General features: G+C 45.7%; 1 protein-coding gene across 1 annotated transcript; it reads left to right on the forward strand.

Moving 5' to 3' along the window:
* The first annotated feature begins 11,056 nt into the window (after positions 1-11,056).
* LOC147217774 (histamine H2 receptor) lies at positions 11,057-14,725 on the forward strand. Its single transcript, XM_086175242.1, has 2 exons — positions 11,057-12,129; positions 14,313-14,725. Exons 1-2 carry the CDS (start codon positions 11,340-11,342, stop codon positions 14,603-14,605), a joined length of 1,083 nt encoding a protein of 360 aa, XP_086031368.1. The 5' UTR covers positions 11,057-11,339; the 3' UTR covers positions 14,606-14,725.
* The last annotated feature ends 1,580 nt before the right edge of the window (positions 14,726-16,305 follow it).

Below are 16,305 nucleotides of genomic sequence, written 5' to 3' on the forward strand. Positions count from 1 at the left end.
GAACGTTGCTTGTGAATTCGCCTGCCAGATTAAGGTCTGAAGCTGCTTCCCTAACCTCGAGGCCACTGCTGACCCAACGGGAGTGAGGGGAAAAACACATTTGTGGCATTTACTAGAAAGCAGCAGTGGAGTATAGAAAGTTATGTGCATTCACGTGAACATGTTAATGTGAGCACACTGCATCCGCCCGGCATTGAAAATATAACATGGACAGTAATATGTTATATTTTCAAATCATACACTTGTTACCACAGTTAGGAATTATCTCAAAGATCAACGCATACACACACACACACACACACACACACACATTACCAATAATTAAAAAACTGAGACTATAGCTGTGGATTCCTAAACTGAACACGACAGATGGTTTGTGGCGCAGAACCATCTGGAGAGGACCCTCTGTTTGAAACTGTTTGGAGAGGATGGGAGCCGTTTGTCTGTCTCCACCGAAGCCAGAAGGAGCGTCTCATTGACCAAACGCTTCGGTGGCAAGCTTTGCCCTCACGGTGGAGAAATTCTAATCACTTTATCGTCTTTCGTAGCTGCCGTCATTTTTACCCCGTTGTTTGTGTGGACGCCTCTTACACTTTATTTGCATCAGAAACTGATGCTCTTTTGGCCGGATAACTGTTGGGGGACTAGCTTAATTTTGTGATTCACGCAGTGATGTGTGAATCCCAGCCGCCCGGCAGGGTTTGTAGGTTCACATATGAAGTTGTTTCTTTGATTGACCACAGGTTTTATCATTATGAAGTACTTTGTAGGAAACTTGAAATGTCCAAAAATGGACAAAATTCATTGATTGATTGATTCATTCAATTATTCATCCATCCTTCCATTCATTTGTTATCTATGATACTTATAGTGCACTCAGGGCTGTGAATTAGCTGGTGCCGATCTCACCTGTCATTGGGTGAGAGGCAATTTTCAACCTGGATTGGTCCATCACAGGTCCCCATATAGAGATATACAATCATTCATACGTCACAAAGAGACATACAACCATTAACGCTTTCATTCACACATCATTTTGTGTCTCAAAGAAGCTTCTGCATGTTTTTGGATTGTGGCAGGAAACCCACAGAGACATGAGGAGAACATGGAGACTCCACACAGAAAGGTCCCCTGTGGGGATCCAACCAGGGACCGTCATGCTGTGAGGCGGAAGCGCTAACCACTGTGCCACCCTGCTGCTGGATACCGTAACTAATTACATACATATATATATATATATATATTTAATTTACATATCTTCTTCTCCTTTTGGCTTTTCCCTTCAGGGGTCGCCATAGTGAACCAACCTTCTCAATCTATCCCTATTCTCTGTATCCTCCTCTCGCACACCAACTAACTTCATATTCTCTCTCACTACGTCCATGAATCTTCTCTTTGGTCTTCCTCTACACTTCCAGCTTAGCTCCAATTCTGCCAATATATTCACTATCTGTTCTCTGCACATGACCGAACCATCTCAGGCTGGCTTCTCTGACATTCTCTTCAAAACATCTAACATGTGCTGTTCCTCTGATAGGCTTTTTTCCTGATCCTATCCATCCCGGTCACTCGGAAAGAGAACCTAAGCATCTTCACTTCAGCGACCTCTAACTCTGCCTCCGGTCTTTTAGTCAATGTCACTGTTTCTAGGCCATACAGCATCGCTGGTCTCACCGATGTCTTGTACACCTTTCCTTTCATTATGGCTGACAGCATATCAGCTTCTTTTCTCCACACATTCCAACTTGCTTGAACCTGTCTCTTCTGCTACATTGTGGTCTACAATAGTCACCTCTTCTACCCTTGCCTCTCTTTCATTTTCCACATTCATCAGCTCTTCAAAGTACTCTTTCCATCTTCCCATCACTCTTCTAGATTCTGTCAATACGTTTCTCTCTCCATCCTTAATCACCCGGACCTGTTGTACTTCCTTTCCATCTTTATCTCTGTCTTGCCAACCTTTATAGATCATTCTCTCCCTCCTTACTGTCCAACCGAGCATACAAGTCATCGTAAGCCTGTTGTTTTGCCTTTGCAACCTCTATCTTTACCTTACGTTGTATATCTCCGTCTGTTTTCTTCAGTTCCTTCAGTGTCCCACTCCCTCCTGCACTTCCTCATTCCACCACCAAGTCACCTCATCTACTTTCCGTCCTTATCCTATTCTGTCTGGCTACACTCTCACCTGTAAGTACTTTGCAGTCACTGATCTCTTTCACGTTACCTTGTCTATACAAGATGTAGTCTATCTGCGTGCTCTTATAAGTTACCCTATGTTCCTGTCTTTTTTGGAAAAAAGTTCTCACTACAGCCATTTTCATCCTTTTTTTGTAAAGTCTGTCACCATCTGTTCCTTCATGTTCCTATCCTGTATACCAAACCTGCCCATCACTTCTTCATCCTCTCTGTTGCCTGCACCAACATGCCCATTGAAGTCTGCACCAATTACCACCCTCTCATCTCTGGGGACATTCTGCATCACTACATCTAACTCATTCCAGAACTTCTCCTTCTCCTCCTCAAACTCACATCCCACCTGCGGGGCAAAGCCACTAACAACACTGAGCATCACAACTTCAGTTTCCAATTTCAGACTCAGTCTGTCTATCAGACATTATTTTCTCCTCCAAACCTTCACGATAACTCCTATTCCATCCTCTTCCTGTCAGTACCACGATAGCACAACTTAAAGCCTGCTCCTAAGCTTCCAGCCTTACCACCTTTCCACCTGGTCTCCTGGACATACAGTCTATCCACCTTCCTTCTCTGCATCATGCCGACCAACTCTCTACCTTTTCCTGTCCTGGTCCCGATATTCAAAGTCCCTACTCTCAGTCCCAGACTCTTGCCTTTCCTCTACTGTCTCTGCTTCCGAATACGCCTTCCTCCTCTCCTTCTTCGACCCACAGTAGCCCAATTTCCACTGATACCCTGCAGGTCATCGGTACCAATTGCGGTCCTTATTAACCCGGGCCTCGACCAATCCAGTATGAGATAATTAGGTCTGATTCGCTTGCATGTTTAGTTTTGGCAAAAGTTTTATGCTGGATGCCCTTCCTGACGCAACCCCTTACATTTATTTGTGTTTGGGACAAGATCATCGAGACACTGGCCCTGGGGCTGGCTCAGGGAGACACTGGCCTGTGCTGCCCTGATGCTACATTTATATATATATACATATATTTATAGACAGGTATATGTGTGTGGGTATATATTTCTGTGTGTGTGTTTGTGTGTGGTGTATATACATATATATATATATATATATATATATATATATATATATATACACATATACATGTATGTATGTGTGTGTATATACACTGCTCACTCAGAAAATAAAGGGGACACTAAAATAACACATCCTAGATCTGACTAAATGAAATTTTCTTTATTTTTCTTTACATAGTTGAGTGTGCTTACAACAAAAGCACACAAAAATGATCAATTGAGATCTAAATCTCAAAGTGGAAAAACACACTACAGACGACCCAATATTTATGTTATATATATGTATATGTGTGTGTGTGTGTGTGAGTGTTTGTGTATGTCTATGTACATATGTTTATATGTCTGTATGATGTTAAATACATGTAAAAATTAAGTAATATGATTTTTTTCACTTTTCTTTTTAAGATAAATCAAATTGTGGTCTAGCCATATCCAATTCCCACACATTTACAAATGAACTCCCGTGCTAAACCATAATTCCAGCCACAGTATTAGTGTGTTCAGAAATAAAAGGAGAGAAGCAGAAACACTGCGACACCCCATTATTGTGTAACAGGGTCAACATAGTGCGCTCAATTTACACGAGAATTTTTTTATGAGGTAGCCGTCCACCTCTCCATCTCGCTGTCCACGCAGAGACGGGGATTTTCTACAGATCTGTGTTCTCTAAGTGAACTGGAGTCAATAAAATCCCCTATTTTCTTGTTTAATCTATTGACATCTGTGTTTGCTGATAAAAACAATTGACTAAATCGCTGAAAATTGTACAGAAAACCAGAAGCTTGTGGTCATTATTGTTCATGGAAAACACTCCTGCAGCTGCAGCTCTGCTCATTTTGTATTCACCACAAATCTCAGCGAATAACATGGGGTGGTCTTTCTCACAGATCCAAAGGGAGTAGTCCTCTCCCCGCAGCTAAACATTAGTGTAGCCAGGGGGGAGAAGGATATACCTTGTACAAAACCTCCATCGTCTCCAAACTGCCAGGTTGGTTTTGTGTGATTCGGCAGCCCTTCTACCGCCCCGGCCACACTGTCAGGATCGGCATCGCATTTTCTCCCAATTGCTCATCAAAACCTCCACGATCTCTCTTAAACATCGACCCCTCGCTGGTGGAATTAGATGGAGCTCCGGCCCACACAAACACACACGAGCACACATACATAGACAAATTAAATCAATGGCTCCCTTCCTCCACATCAGGAAGTGCTGTACAGTAGGTGGCTGGTGGAGGAGTCTACCCACTCACAGGATATTCAATTGCATGCATGTACAAATTCGTCCTCTCCATCTCACCCATGTTCGCATGGGATCGACTATATTTACGCATGCACCTTTTGTGCGAGTGAACACCCACGCATGCAGACCCAACACAGAGACACACACACACACTCACAAACACTCCCTCTCTGTCACATGAAAACATCCCGTGTTTTCAGCAACACAGATTTTCTCCCAGCGCTGTTTGATTTATGAATGAGAGCCCTTCTTTGAATGTACCACATTATGCGATGAAGGCTTTTCACAAACTTTAAGAGGAAATACTTTGGTCCGTTACCGTCCGTACTTCAGGATAAACATCCCGTTTGCCGCGGCTGTGAACGTTCGGCGTGAACGACGACCGAATAAGAATGAATCGGGTGAGCAGCCTACACAGGGGTGGGGAGGCTGGAGGGGTATTAACCCCGTTGCCTGAGTCCATCCCCTCCTCCAGGCCTCGTGTTGAACATCATCAAGAGAAATCCGCTCATTAGAACACGGAGAACCTCATATATCAAGCACAGATAGATGTCAGTTGTACTCTGGGGACTCCGGTTGGGTTAGCGGCACAGAGAAGCCGTGTGTGCATCTCTGGACGATATAACACACATGCATATTTACAGTCCTGCCCGTGTACGCCTTGTTCCTTTTTATAGAAAAAGGTCCTCCCATGGCACGTTACAGCAGCTGCTTCAGAGCTGTCAAACCATATATTATGCATGTTAATGCCATTATTAGTTTATTCCTGTGAGAATGGTGATTGATCTGCGCAGAGAGATAAGTCCTCACCCGGATATTTCAGTAGTTCTCCTCTTTAAACGGTGTAGCAAATGCAGATATTTTAAATTGTGCTATCCTGAGGGATGCAGGAATGCGTGGCTGTCCAGGAAAAGATCTGCCGCTCGATGATCTGATTTCACAAAAGAGTATCCGTGAGACGGATGACCACTTGGGTGAGAAAGGTTACCGATAATCTTTCTCGCCCTTTTCTTTGTCCTTGAGTGATTCAAGTTTTTCAAAGGAGGGCAGCTACGCTTTTCTGTGTGGAAATGGGGAGCTAGAGTAAAACCCTGACAGCAGTGTGTGAAAATCGTATGTTGCCATTTTCAAAAATTGGACCGCTCTCTCATGTTGGCGAGGCCCTTTATTTCCTCGCAACCTTTCTGGTAACGATCAAATATTTTCTTATTCATTTTCAACCGACGCAGCCAAGGACAGCTCTGCGGAAGCATCTGTGAGTTCGGAGAGTTTCTCTAAAAACACACTGAGGTGTGGCATTTTTATTTGTCCCAACATTTTGATTTGCATGCATATGTAATTATGATACAGGAAAAGCACATTTTTCCTGACGATGGATTGCAATAATTTGCTCTATGAAAAATTCATGATAACATGTTGGAGGCATAATGGCTTCATTTTCCTGTGTTTTTATTTATCACTTTTACTTTAACCCACCATCTGGGCATATGAGTGTGTGCAGATCATTTTAATTTGAAAACCCGCCATCTATACATTTAATAGTCACACACTCAACTGCCTCAACAGCATGTCTCTTAAATCTGGCGTCAGCACATGGTGCATGTTGCGTTCATGTGTCCCAAACAGTTTTTTCCAGATAATAAATCCATCAAAAGCCTAGACATTGACATGGTTATACAAGCTTTCAGAATTACCTGGCTTGTCTGCCGCGGTGCCCTTCATGTTGGCGTCAGCTGAAGACTCCCTCCTACGCCTGCAGTTGGTCCAAATCACTGCCACATGTCTCAATTCTGGACTATACATGTAATGAAGGTTCTCTTTTGGAGCCCTTACTCGCTTCACCCACGTCTCTAACAGACCGTTAAAAAGATCATTATTATTAATATTCATTGTCAATTTGTCAATACTGCTCATCCTGCACTCAGTATTATTATTATTATTATTATTACTATTATTATTATTATTATTATTATTATTATTATTATTATTATTATTATTATTATTATTATCATTATTATTGTTGTTGTTGTTAAGGTCTCAGCTTATATAGAGCTTTAACATCTTGCGGTTTCAAAGTTTTTTACTGTAGATGTCATCCACCCATTCACACACACACACAGACGGACTGCACACAGGACTGCAATGCAAAACTCTAACCAGACTATTGGGAGCAACTGGGGGGTTTGTTGTCTTGCCCGAAGACATTTCCAATCGGAGGAACTGCCACCCCCTTATTATTATTATTATCCAGCAGCTGAAGCTATGAGGCCCAGACCTCCCTCTTCCCCGCCACATGGTCCAGCTCCTCTGGCAGGACCCTGAGGTGTTCCCACGCCAGCCCGGAGACATAGTCTCTCCAGCGTGTCCTGGGTCTTCCCCGTGGACTCCTCCATGATGGGCATGCCCGGAATACCTCCCCCAGGAGGCGTCCAGGAGGCATCCTGACCAGATGCCCGAACCACCTCATCTGGCTCCTCCCTATGCGGAGGAGCGGCGGCTCTACTCCGAGCTCCTCCCGAATGACCGAACTTCTCACCCTATCTCTAAGGGAGAGTCCGGTCACCCAGCGGAGGAAACTCATTTCGGACGCTTGTATCCGTGATCTCGTTCTTTAGGTCAGTTCCCACAGCTCGGGACCATACGTGAGGGTGGGTACGTAGATCGACCGGTTAATTGAGAGCTTCGCCTTTTGCCTCCGCTCCGCACCATGACAGACCGCTCCAGTGATCCACCTGTCGCTCTCCCCCTCCATCCTTCCCTCACTCGTGAACAAGACCCCGAGATACTTGAACTCCTCCATTGGGGCAGGACCTCTTCCTCAAACCAGAGTGGGCATTCCACCCGTTTCCGGTTGAGCACCATGGTCTCGGATTTGGACGTGCCGATCCTCATCCCGGCGGCTTCGCACTTGGCAGAGAACCATTCCGGTGAGAGCTGGAGATCATGCCCAGTGAAGCCAACAGAACCACATCATCTGTAAAAAGAAGAGACTCAATCCTGGGGTCACCAACCTGGACCCCTTCGATGCCCTGGCTAAGCTGTGCCTAGAAATGATGTCCATAAAATTTCTGAACAGAATTGGTGACAAAGGGCAGCCCTGGCGGAGTTCAACCCTCACCGGAAACGGGTCCGACTTAGAACCGGGAATGCAGACCAAGTGCCGACACCGACACCCACTCCAGGAGCTGCCACCTTACCATGGTGGAGGGGTTTGCGTGTCCCAGTGATCCTGGAAGTTATGCTGTCAGGGGCTTTATGCCTTTGGAGGTGTCACCCAACGCAAAAAGGTCCCAAGTGAGGGAACAGACAAAGTGTGGCTCAGAAGACCTCCCATCAAGTAGATAATCATTGGACCCAGTTTTCCCTCGGGTGGATACAGGTCCAGGGACGGGGCTTGATAGCGAGCACTTGTTTGGTGGGCCTTCACCCATGGGGCTCGACCATGCTCAGCCAAAAGGGGTCCCTCTTCCTCCAGGCTCACCACCAACAGGAAGGGCCAGGGGGGTTCAGCTGCAGTGTGAGCCGGCGGTGACCAGAGAAGGGGACCTTGGCAGTCCGATCCTCAGCTGCAGAAGTTGGCTCTTGGAACATGGAATTATTTATTATTATTATCATTATTATTGTTATTGCTGTTGTTGTTATTATTGTGATCATTATTATTATTATTATTATTACTACTACTCTTGTTGTCATTGTTGTTTTGGTCTTGTTTTATGAACCCTAACATCGAGATGATTATTTAAAAAAAAAAAAACCTTCCACTCCTGTGCCCTCCTCATCCTCGCCACACTCACAGGCAGCTTCATTTGCAATCTTCAGCACGGAAATCCTTTATCTCATCGTCCCGCTCTGTGTTTTTCACCAAGGCCAGCATCTCTGAGTATGACATATGTGTGGTTTTACTATTTGCCTCTTGAGACATGTATGATGTTCTTACATGCAGGGAAGTACAGCAGGCTAGTTGGTGTTGCTATTAAGCTTTTTTCATTCAAGACTTCTTTCAGTAACTGCTTGGAATAGTAGTCATTTATTAGAATTCAGTGTGTAGACATAGACACAGACACAGGACCAGTAGGAGAGGAGCGATGGGCCTCTGCATGTGTATCCGCTGTATATATAGACTTAGACTGACTTTATTCATTCATTCACCAACAGCAAGAATACATAGAATTATATGGACATTATGTCAAAAATATCTACAGTGTTAGAGTATCTGAAGGTGCAATAATGAAAGTGATCTGTTGGGTTACAGAGTTCAAAATGTGATCGTGTAAATAGAGAATAAATGAAAGACGAATACTGTATGTGTATATGAATATACACCAGTTACAGTTTTATGTACATTTAAATAATTTTATTAAGTGTATTTAGATGCTTGTTTGAATTTGGGACAGATTGGTTTAAATATGTCACGGTGGTGTGTTTACTTAAAGCCGAATCACCTTTTTCTTCCTGGGATATGAGTCATCTGTTTGGTTTCCACTTGTATATCATTAAGTTGAAAGCATTTGAGAAAATTGTCTTCTGTCATCATCACGCCATGGATGCTGAAAAGAACTCAGGCACTGGTTTGAAAATCACTGGTGTTTAGCCCGGCCTTTTGTCAGACAAAATTTGCCGAGGCGAAATTGTTCGGTGCCCCCTCGGGTCTTTTCAGATTTCCAGAGAGTGTCAACAAAAGCCTCTGACAGCTGCACACATCTGGACCCACCTGCAACCAATCAGAGCGGTGGAACGTCGAACAGAACGGCCAATCGGGGTGGAACAACTAGTCATGGATGCTGCATGGATGCTCTTGAAGATACAGGGCCAATTTTTTTCCTTCTTTTCCTTTGGGCCGCTCCCTTCAGGGGTCGCCACAGCCAATCACCTTCCTCCATATAATCCTCTCCTTTGCATCCTTTTCTCTCGCACCGACTAACTTCCTGTCCTCTTTCCCTCCATCTGTGACTCTCTTAGCTTGCAGTGCCAGCATCAGCACCCTTCTACCGATAAATTCACTCTTCCTCCTCTGTACAAGTCCAAACCATCTCAATCCTCCTCACTCCCAAAGTGACCCTCCTCATCTTCATCTCTGCTGGCTCCAGTTCTGCCTCCTGCCTTCTCGGTGTCTCCAAACCAGACAACCTGGACGCTCTCACCTCTGTCTTCGACACCTTTCATTCTTTCTGACGCTCTGCTATCGCACCCGATATTTTTCTCCCCCCATTCCAACCTGCTTGCACCCATTTCTTCACCTCTTCTCCACTCTCTCCATTGCTCTTGACTGTCGACCCCAAGGACTTCAAATCCTCCCTGTAGCCTCACCGTTCCACTTGGGTTCCTGTCGTTCACACACATGTATTCTTTCTTGCTGCAACTAACCTTCACCCCTTTCCTTTCCAGGGCATTTCTGCACCTCCTGCTCCACATCCACCTCACCAGTTTGTTCTCCACCTGCTCCGGGCTCTCACTACAGGTCATAATGTTATCTGCAAACATCATGGTCCAATGCAAGGTAAATGCTAGGTGTTTGGTTTTATGAAACAGTGGGTGGGGATCGCTTGCTGCTTGACAGCATCATTGGGTATATAAATGAGAAGGAGGGAGGCGAACTTGACTGTGCAGCCAAACCTCAACTTGGTGAAAGCTGAATGCGGGTAAAACCAAGGACACGGTAGTTACCTTCACCAGAGGCAGCTGGCTGAGGCAGTCAGGGGAACCAGAGTGGGAACCAGTAGAAACAGTGGAGCAGAGATACCTGGGCACTGTCTCTTGACGTTCTCCTCAGACACCGAGGATATCCTCAGGACATATAATCGGCAGTATCTGCTCAGGAAGACAAGGTCCTATGACCAGAACCATCCTGATTGCGTTCTATTACTCCTTTATGGAGAGTATGATGACCTTCTTTTTCACCTGCTGGTTCCACTCAATTACCCTACCGGACAGTAATCGCTTGGAGGTCTGCTCCTGTCGGATATCTCTCCCGCCTCCACAACCAACAAACCATAATCACCCAAAAAAAAAAAAGGATCTTCAGGATCCGACACACACCCTGTCCCTGGTATTTGAGTGGTTTCCATCAGGACGTGGGTTCTGCTGCCTTTGTCCCCGAAGCTGCCCAACTCCTTAACTTTGGACGCCCCAGAAACTGTGCTGCTCCTGTTATATTTATTGTGTAAATATAGAGCACATCGCATGTATATACTGTATTTTTCCTGCAAGTTGTCCACTTATCTATAGATGTACAGCAGTTCGTACACACGTACCGCCATTTACACAGATACACGGTTTGTTTACAAATGTTGGCATTCACTTTGCTTTTATTTTTATATCATATATTTATAGATGTTTGATTGGCTCTCGGTTGCTATGTGCTCTCCAGTTGCCCCTCGAGGACAAATAAAGTTTCTCTGATTCTGATTCTCTATTCCAAACGGTGATTATGTATTTTTTGACTTGTTACTTTGACACTTATAGTTTTATTTGTATTTTTCATTCTCCCCCTTTTTTTATGTTTATACAATTTCCCACTATTATTTATTACTGTTGTGTTTTACTTGAAACTCTGGCACAACAATTACCTTTGAGATAAATAAAGTTGTTCTTATTCTTCAAAGATTAAGGCAGATTATGGGTCAGGAAGAGAGGTTGTTTGGGGGTGGTGTGAGTGCGTTTTTTTTTTTTTTTACTTTTTTTTTTTTTGATGCGTGTGGAGGTGATTGCCGCAGGTGCGTTCTTGACCCCGCAGGGGTCACGTCGAACCGGAAGTGACGTCCAGAAGGCCCCTGTCCGACTTTCATTCCCGATCAAATCCTGTTTTGTTTTGGTTTTGGTTTTCCCCTCAATCCCCCTCCACACGGGAACCATGCCCCTGTGAGAAAAGATGTGCGCGGCGCTCAACCTCTCCGGGCCGGACCCGGCCGACCTCCACGCGTGGCCGCCGGCGTCCCTGCGCTCCGTCAAGGTGGGCATCATCGTGGCCCTGGGCGTGATCGTCACGCTGGGGAACGTGGCGGTGCTGCTGGTCATCTCCTCTTCCGTGGCGGGCTGGTCCCGCAACTCCCGCCACCTCCTGCTGTCGCTCACCGCCGCCGACTCCGCGTTCGGGCTGCTGGTGATGCCGCTGAACCTGTGGGTGAGCGTGTGGACGCGGGGCTCCGGGCGCGGCGCGGACGCGCTCTGCCACGCCGTGGCCTTCTGCAACGCCACCGTGTACTCCACATGCATGTACACGCTGGCTTCCATCAGCCTGGAGAGGTACATCGCGGTGTTTTACCCGCTCAACTACTCCTCGCTGTTAACCAGGAGGAGGGTTGCGCTCCTCATCGCCTTCGCCTGGGGCTTCCCGCCGCTGCTCCTGTCACCCATCTCGCTACCGGGCGGCTTCATCCAGGTGCGCTTCTCCACCGCGTCTCTCGTCTGCAACCCGTCCTACTCCACCAACGCGGGCTACTCCCTGAGCCTCACCTGCCTCATCTTCTTCCCCTGCTCCGCGGTCATGACCTTCGCCAACCTGCGGGTGTGGTGCGCCGCGAAGAGGCAGCGCCTCAGGCTGCGCCAGTTCCAGTGCGCGGGCCGCGGCAGGATCACCGTGGCGTCCCGCGTCCTGGTGCCCGTCATGACGGCCTACTTCGCCTGCTGGACGCCCTGCATCGCGGCCATGATCTATAACGGTGAGCACTTGCTCAAACACACACACACACACACATTCTTTAAAAGTACTTCAAGTGCAAATTGCAAACATCTTTCTTTTATCAAATAACCCCACCACCACTGCACACACACACACACACACACATTTGTGATGACAAAGTCTCTAAAATTACATCAGGTATAAATCGCAAAATCGTATATATATTTGTAACTGTGCAATATTTCATTTCATAACAGCTGCATGTGCAATATTTTTTCATAACCTTGTGCACTCCTTATCTTTCAATTGGTACTTAAGACCTTAAGACACTTTATTGTCTTGACTTGTTACTGAGACACTTTATAGTTTATTTGTATCTCTTAGTCCCCCCCTATTTTTTTTCTGTTTATACAATTTTCTACTATTATTTATTATTGTTATGTTTTTCTTGTAACTCTTGCACATCAATTTCCTTCGGGATAAATAAAGTTGTTCTTGTTCTTATTCTTATTCTTAAACATTCATGTTTCTTAAATCCCTCTAGTTTTTCTTTTCAAAAAATGGCAAATAACCCAACCACACGACACACACACACACACACACACACACACACACACACACACACACGACGACCAATTCTTTACAACCACTTATATAGTGCAAATCTCAAAACTCAAACATGTTTTTCAATCACTCCACTTTCTCTTGTCAAATACTGCACCACACACACACACACACACACACACACACACACATTCTGCACCATCTTCTTTTCCTTTTGTCTACTCCCCTCATGTGTCTCCACAACCAATCAGACTTCCTCCATCAAACCCTATCCTCTCTTCTCTCACACTAACTAACTAGTTTCCACCGTAACCCTGTAGGTTATTGGCACCAGTGTGGGTCGTTGGTAACCCAGGCCTCGACCGATGAGTCGTAGGTTTGATTTTACGTATTTGGTTTTGGCACAAGCTTTACACTGGATGCCCTTCTTGCCGCAACTCGGGCTCGTTCGTATGTGCTCCCCTGATGCTGCACCTGCCGGGCTGCAGCACACTTGAAGAAAGCAGCTTTCTTTTGGGAAAAACGTCGGGCGGTTTGCTTTTAATGGCAGAGGAGCGGACAATAACATTTCCCAGAATGCACTGTGTACACCAGCATGCTTCAGGATGATGCGTGGGTTGAGGGGTGGAGGGCGCTATGTTCTATTTTTTTAATCCGAACAGACTAGTAGCTTTGGTTGCAGGGTCATCATGTCATTGTTATGTTCTTCTATCCGGTCTCTCTCTGTGGACTCTTTCCACGCCCGCCTGCCTGGTTTTCTCTCCCTCCTGTTCTTTTCATGTTCTCCTCCCCCATCTCCCCACGTTCTCCGTTTCGCTCCCGCCATCTAAAAGCAGTCTGTGGGGTCCTTGAAGAATAAGTAGTCTGTCGGTGTGTTGAGAGGCCGCATGACTGCTGTATGAAATCAATTATACCTCTGTAGATGATTTCAGGGTAGATGCTTATTTCGTTTTCAGGAAAGTTCGTTTATATACACTGCTCAAAAAAATAAAGGGAACACTTAAAAAAACACATCCTAGATCTAAATGAATGAAATATTCTTATGAAATACTTTGCTCTTTACACAGTTGAATGTGCTGACAACAAAATCACACAAAAATGATCAATGGAAATCAATTGTATCAACCATGGAGGTCTGGATTAGGAATCACACTCAAAATTAAAGTGTAAAAACAAACTCCAGGCTGATCCAACTTTGATGTAATGTCCTTAAAACAAGTCAAAATGAATCTGTGTTGCTTCCTGAGTGGACACTATGATTTCACAGGAGTGTGATTGACTTGGAGTTACATTGTGTTGTTCAAGTGTTCCCTTTATTTTTTTGAGCAGTATATTTCTTTGTATTCTGCAAACCCGTTTGTCCCCAGTGCCGCCAGAAAGGCCTCAGTTTTATATAGAAAATATCATCTCTCTCTACTGTTTTTAGGCCGGTGATATTTATCTATCTATTTTTTTTAAACCCTTGTCTAATCTGTCTCCATCCCGTTCTTGTCTGGGACTAATTGAGACAAATGAAGACTATTGGCCGAAGAGAGGCGTCATTTATCGACCGTCTTGTGTCCGCTGCCCGAGTTTGTGCCTGTCCAAATATGAAGTGATAAATACCATGAACCCCGTTGTTTGCGGAAACCTTCTCACCGCGCCCTCTCTGCCCCGCAGCGCTCTCGGGCAGCAACGTGCCGGAGTGGGTCGAATTCGTGGTGGTGTGGCTGCCCACCTCCAACGGCTTCCTCAACTGCATCTTCTACTTCTGGATCAACAGGAGCTTCCGCAGGAAATTCCACATGGTCATCCAGAGAGCGGCCCTGGCGCTCTGCCCCGGCCTGGTCGACAGCCTCGGGTGCTGCCGCGGCCTCGAGCAGCAGCATTTCTCGGGGGCTTCGGACCACTACGGCGTGCACGAACGCTCCTCCAGCGTGTCCTCTACCTGCACCCTGATGTCGTTAGCCTAGCGGCGTCTTCTCGATGCTGACGGACGTCGTCAAGGAATATTCTGTCAAAGTGCGGAGGACGAGAAGGTCCGAGTCGGCGAGTTGCGACGCAGACGGTTACGATGTGCAGTTCCTTTTCTTTTTTATTTCAAATCAATTTTCAGTCTTGACGTTGTGTTCTGTTGAATGGAACACAGGTTCACTTTATAACTTATTTGGATTTTTGTTTCGTTCGTTTTACCCATGTCAACATTTGACGCGTTGTCGGAGAACACCTCTTAAACCAGCTTGGGTTTTTTTTTTTACTTGTTTTATAGTTGGCCGTGACCCAGCCCGCGCCCCACAGCCGGCCCGCTACCCTTTTATACCAAGCTATAAAACCAGTATTTTATTGGTGTCCTTTCCGGCATGTCAAGATTGATGTTAGTTACTTGTTAATCAGGAAAGAAAATAACCCGTATATCTGCATATTCACGAGGCGTTCTGCGAGCTCGCATCACCGTCCCATTCCGTGCACCTTGACGGATCAAGGCCGTCCGCCCCTTCAGCTTCACCTGTGAGTCGAAGATCTTGGCACGTAACAGCTGGGGGAAGTTAACCTTTAAGTCACGCCGTTTCAGTGGATGCAAGGAGAAAAGTAATTAAGCAGGCGCACAGTCGAAAGGTCACCGCGTTTCTGCCGGCGAGAGATAACTCCAGCAAACTTCTGAGGCTGTGCTTGTTTATTTTCAGCAATTACGCTCATGATCTACCCCTCGGTATCTTCTCCTGCAGCAGGCAGGGACGGTGACGGGAGGGGTCGTCGCCGGCGACGCCCGTTTCATCGTGCTGAAACGCGGTTCGGGTCTCCCGCTTCAGATTTGAGTTTTTTTTTTTCCCGACGATGGCGTCAGCCCTCTCCGAAAACATTACACCCGAGTTTTATGCCGTTCCTTTTTAGCCTTCCGAGTATTACAAACCCGAGTGGGCGTCCTGTGCCGTCTCTACACTCGGCCACGTGGGAGAAATGACTGACTTACGTCCTTTTTTTTGCTTGAATTTTGTTTGTAATATTTAAAAAAAAAAAAGAAGAACTTTTGATAATGTGTTGGATTATAAGTTAAATAAAGCGTCATGCCTTTGAACCGTACCTGAAGTAATGTCATTCAATCAACTTTACATGCTACACTGGGAGCAGTGTAAAACACACAAATGAGGGTATTTGTTCTCTCGCTCCACTTACTGCATCCTGTGTGGGGTTAAACTAAATTATGTTCTGCTTCCACTTATCGTTATTGATGCGGTGAATATCTGCGAGAGACGAAGCGAGTGATTTGTTTTTAATTGCGAGTAAAAAGTCCTGAACTGGGCCTTTTTAATGCTCCGAGTGTTGCCGTTTGCGATTCACGGCTTCGGAATTCAAATTATTGTATCGCTGTTCGGATGTGATGTACCAGCTGTGCAAAGCGGCGTTGTTGGCGCAAACTTGTAATTTTCACTCTCCGTTTGCTGCAGGGGTGTGCGCTTCTGCTTCACAGCAAGAAGTTCCCTTCCTGTGTGGTTTCCACGTTCTCCTTGTGCATGAGGGGGGCTCCATCCAAAAACATGCAGGAGCTTCATTGGAGACCCTAAGTTGCCCAGACATGGTTCATCTATATGACGTGAGAATGAGAGGGTGAATGGTTGTATGACATGTATGAGAGAGTGAATGGTTATCTATATAGGATGTGTGACTGGTTGTT

This window comes from Fistularia commersonii, chromosome 27, assembly GCF_037954325.1.
Source record: "Fistularia commersonii isolate RoL2024-O1a breed Wild chromosome 27, RoL_Fcom_v1.0, whole genome shotgun sequence".
Lineage (NCBI taxonomy): Eukaryota > Metazoa > Chordata > Actinopteri > Syngnathiformes > Fistulariidae > Fistularia > Fistularia commersonii.

Coding starts and splice junctions, on each gene's coding strand:
- LOC147217774 (XM_086175242.1), top strand. CDS start 11,340: ATGTGCGCGGCGCTCAACCTCTCCGGGCCGGACCCGGCCGACCTCCAC. Junction 12,130..14,312: donor CGCGGCCATGATCTATAACG/GTGAGCACTTGC, acceptor TCTGCCCCGCAG/CGCTCTCGGGCAGCAACGTG.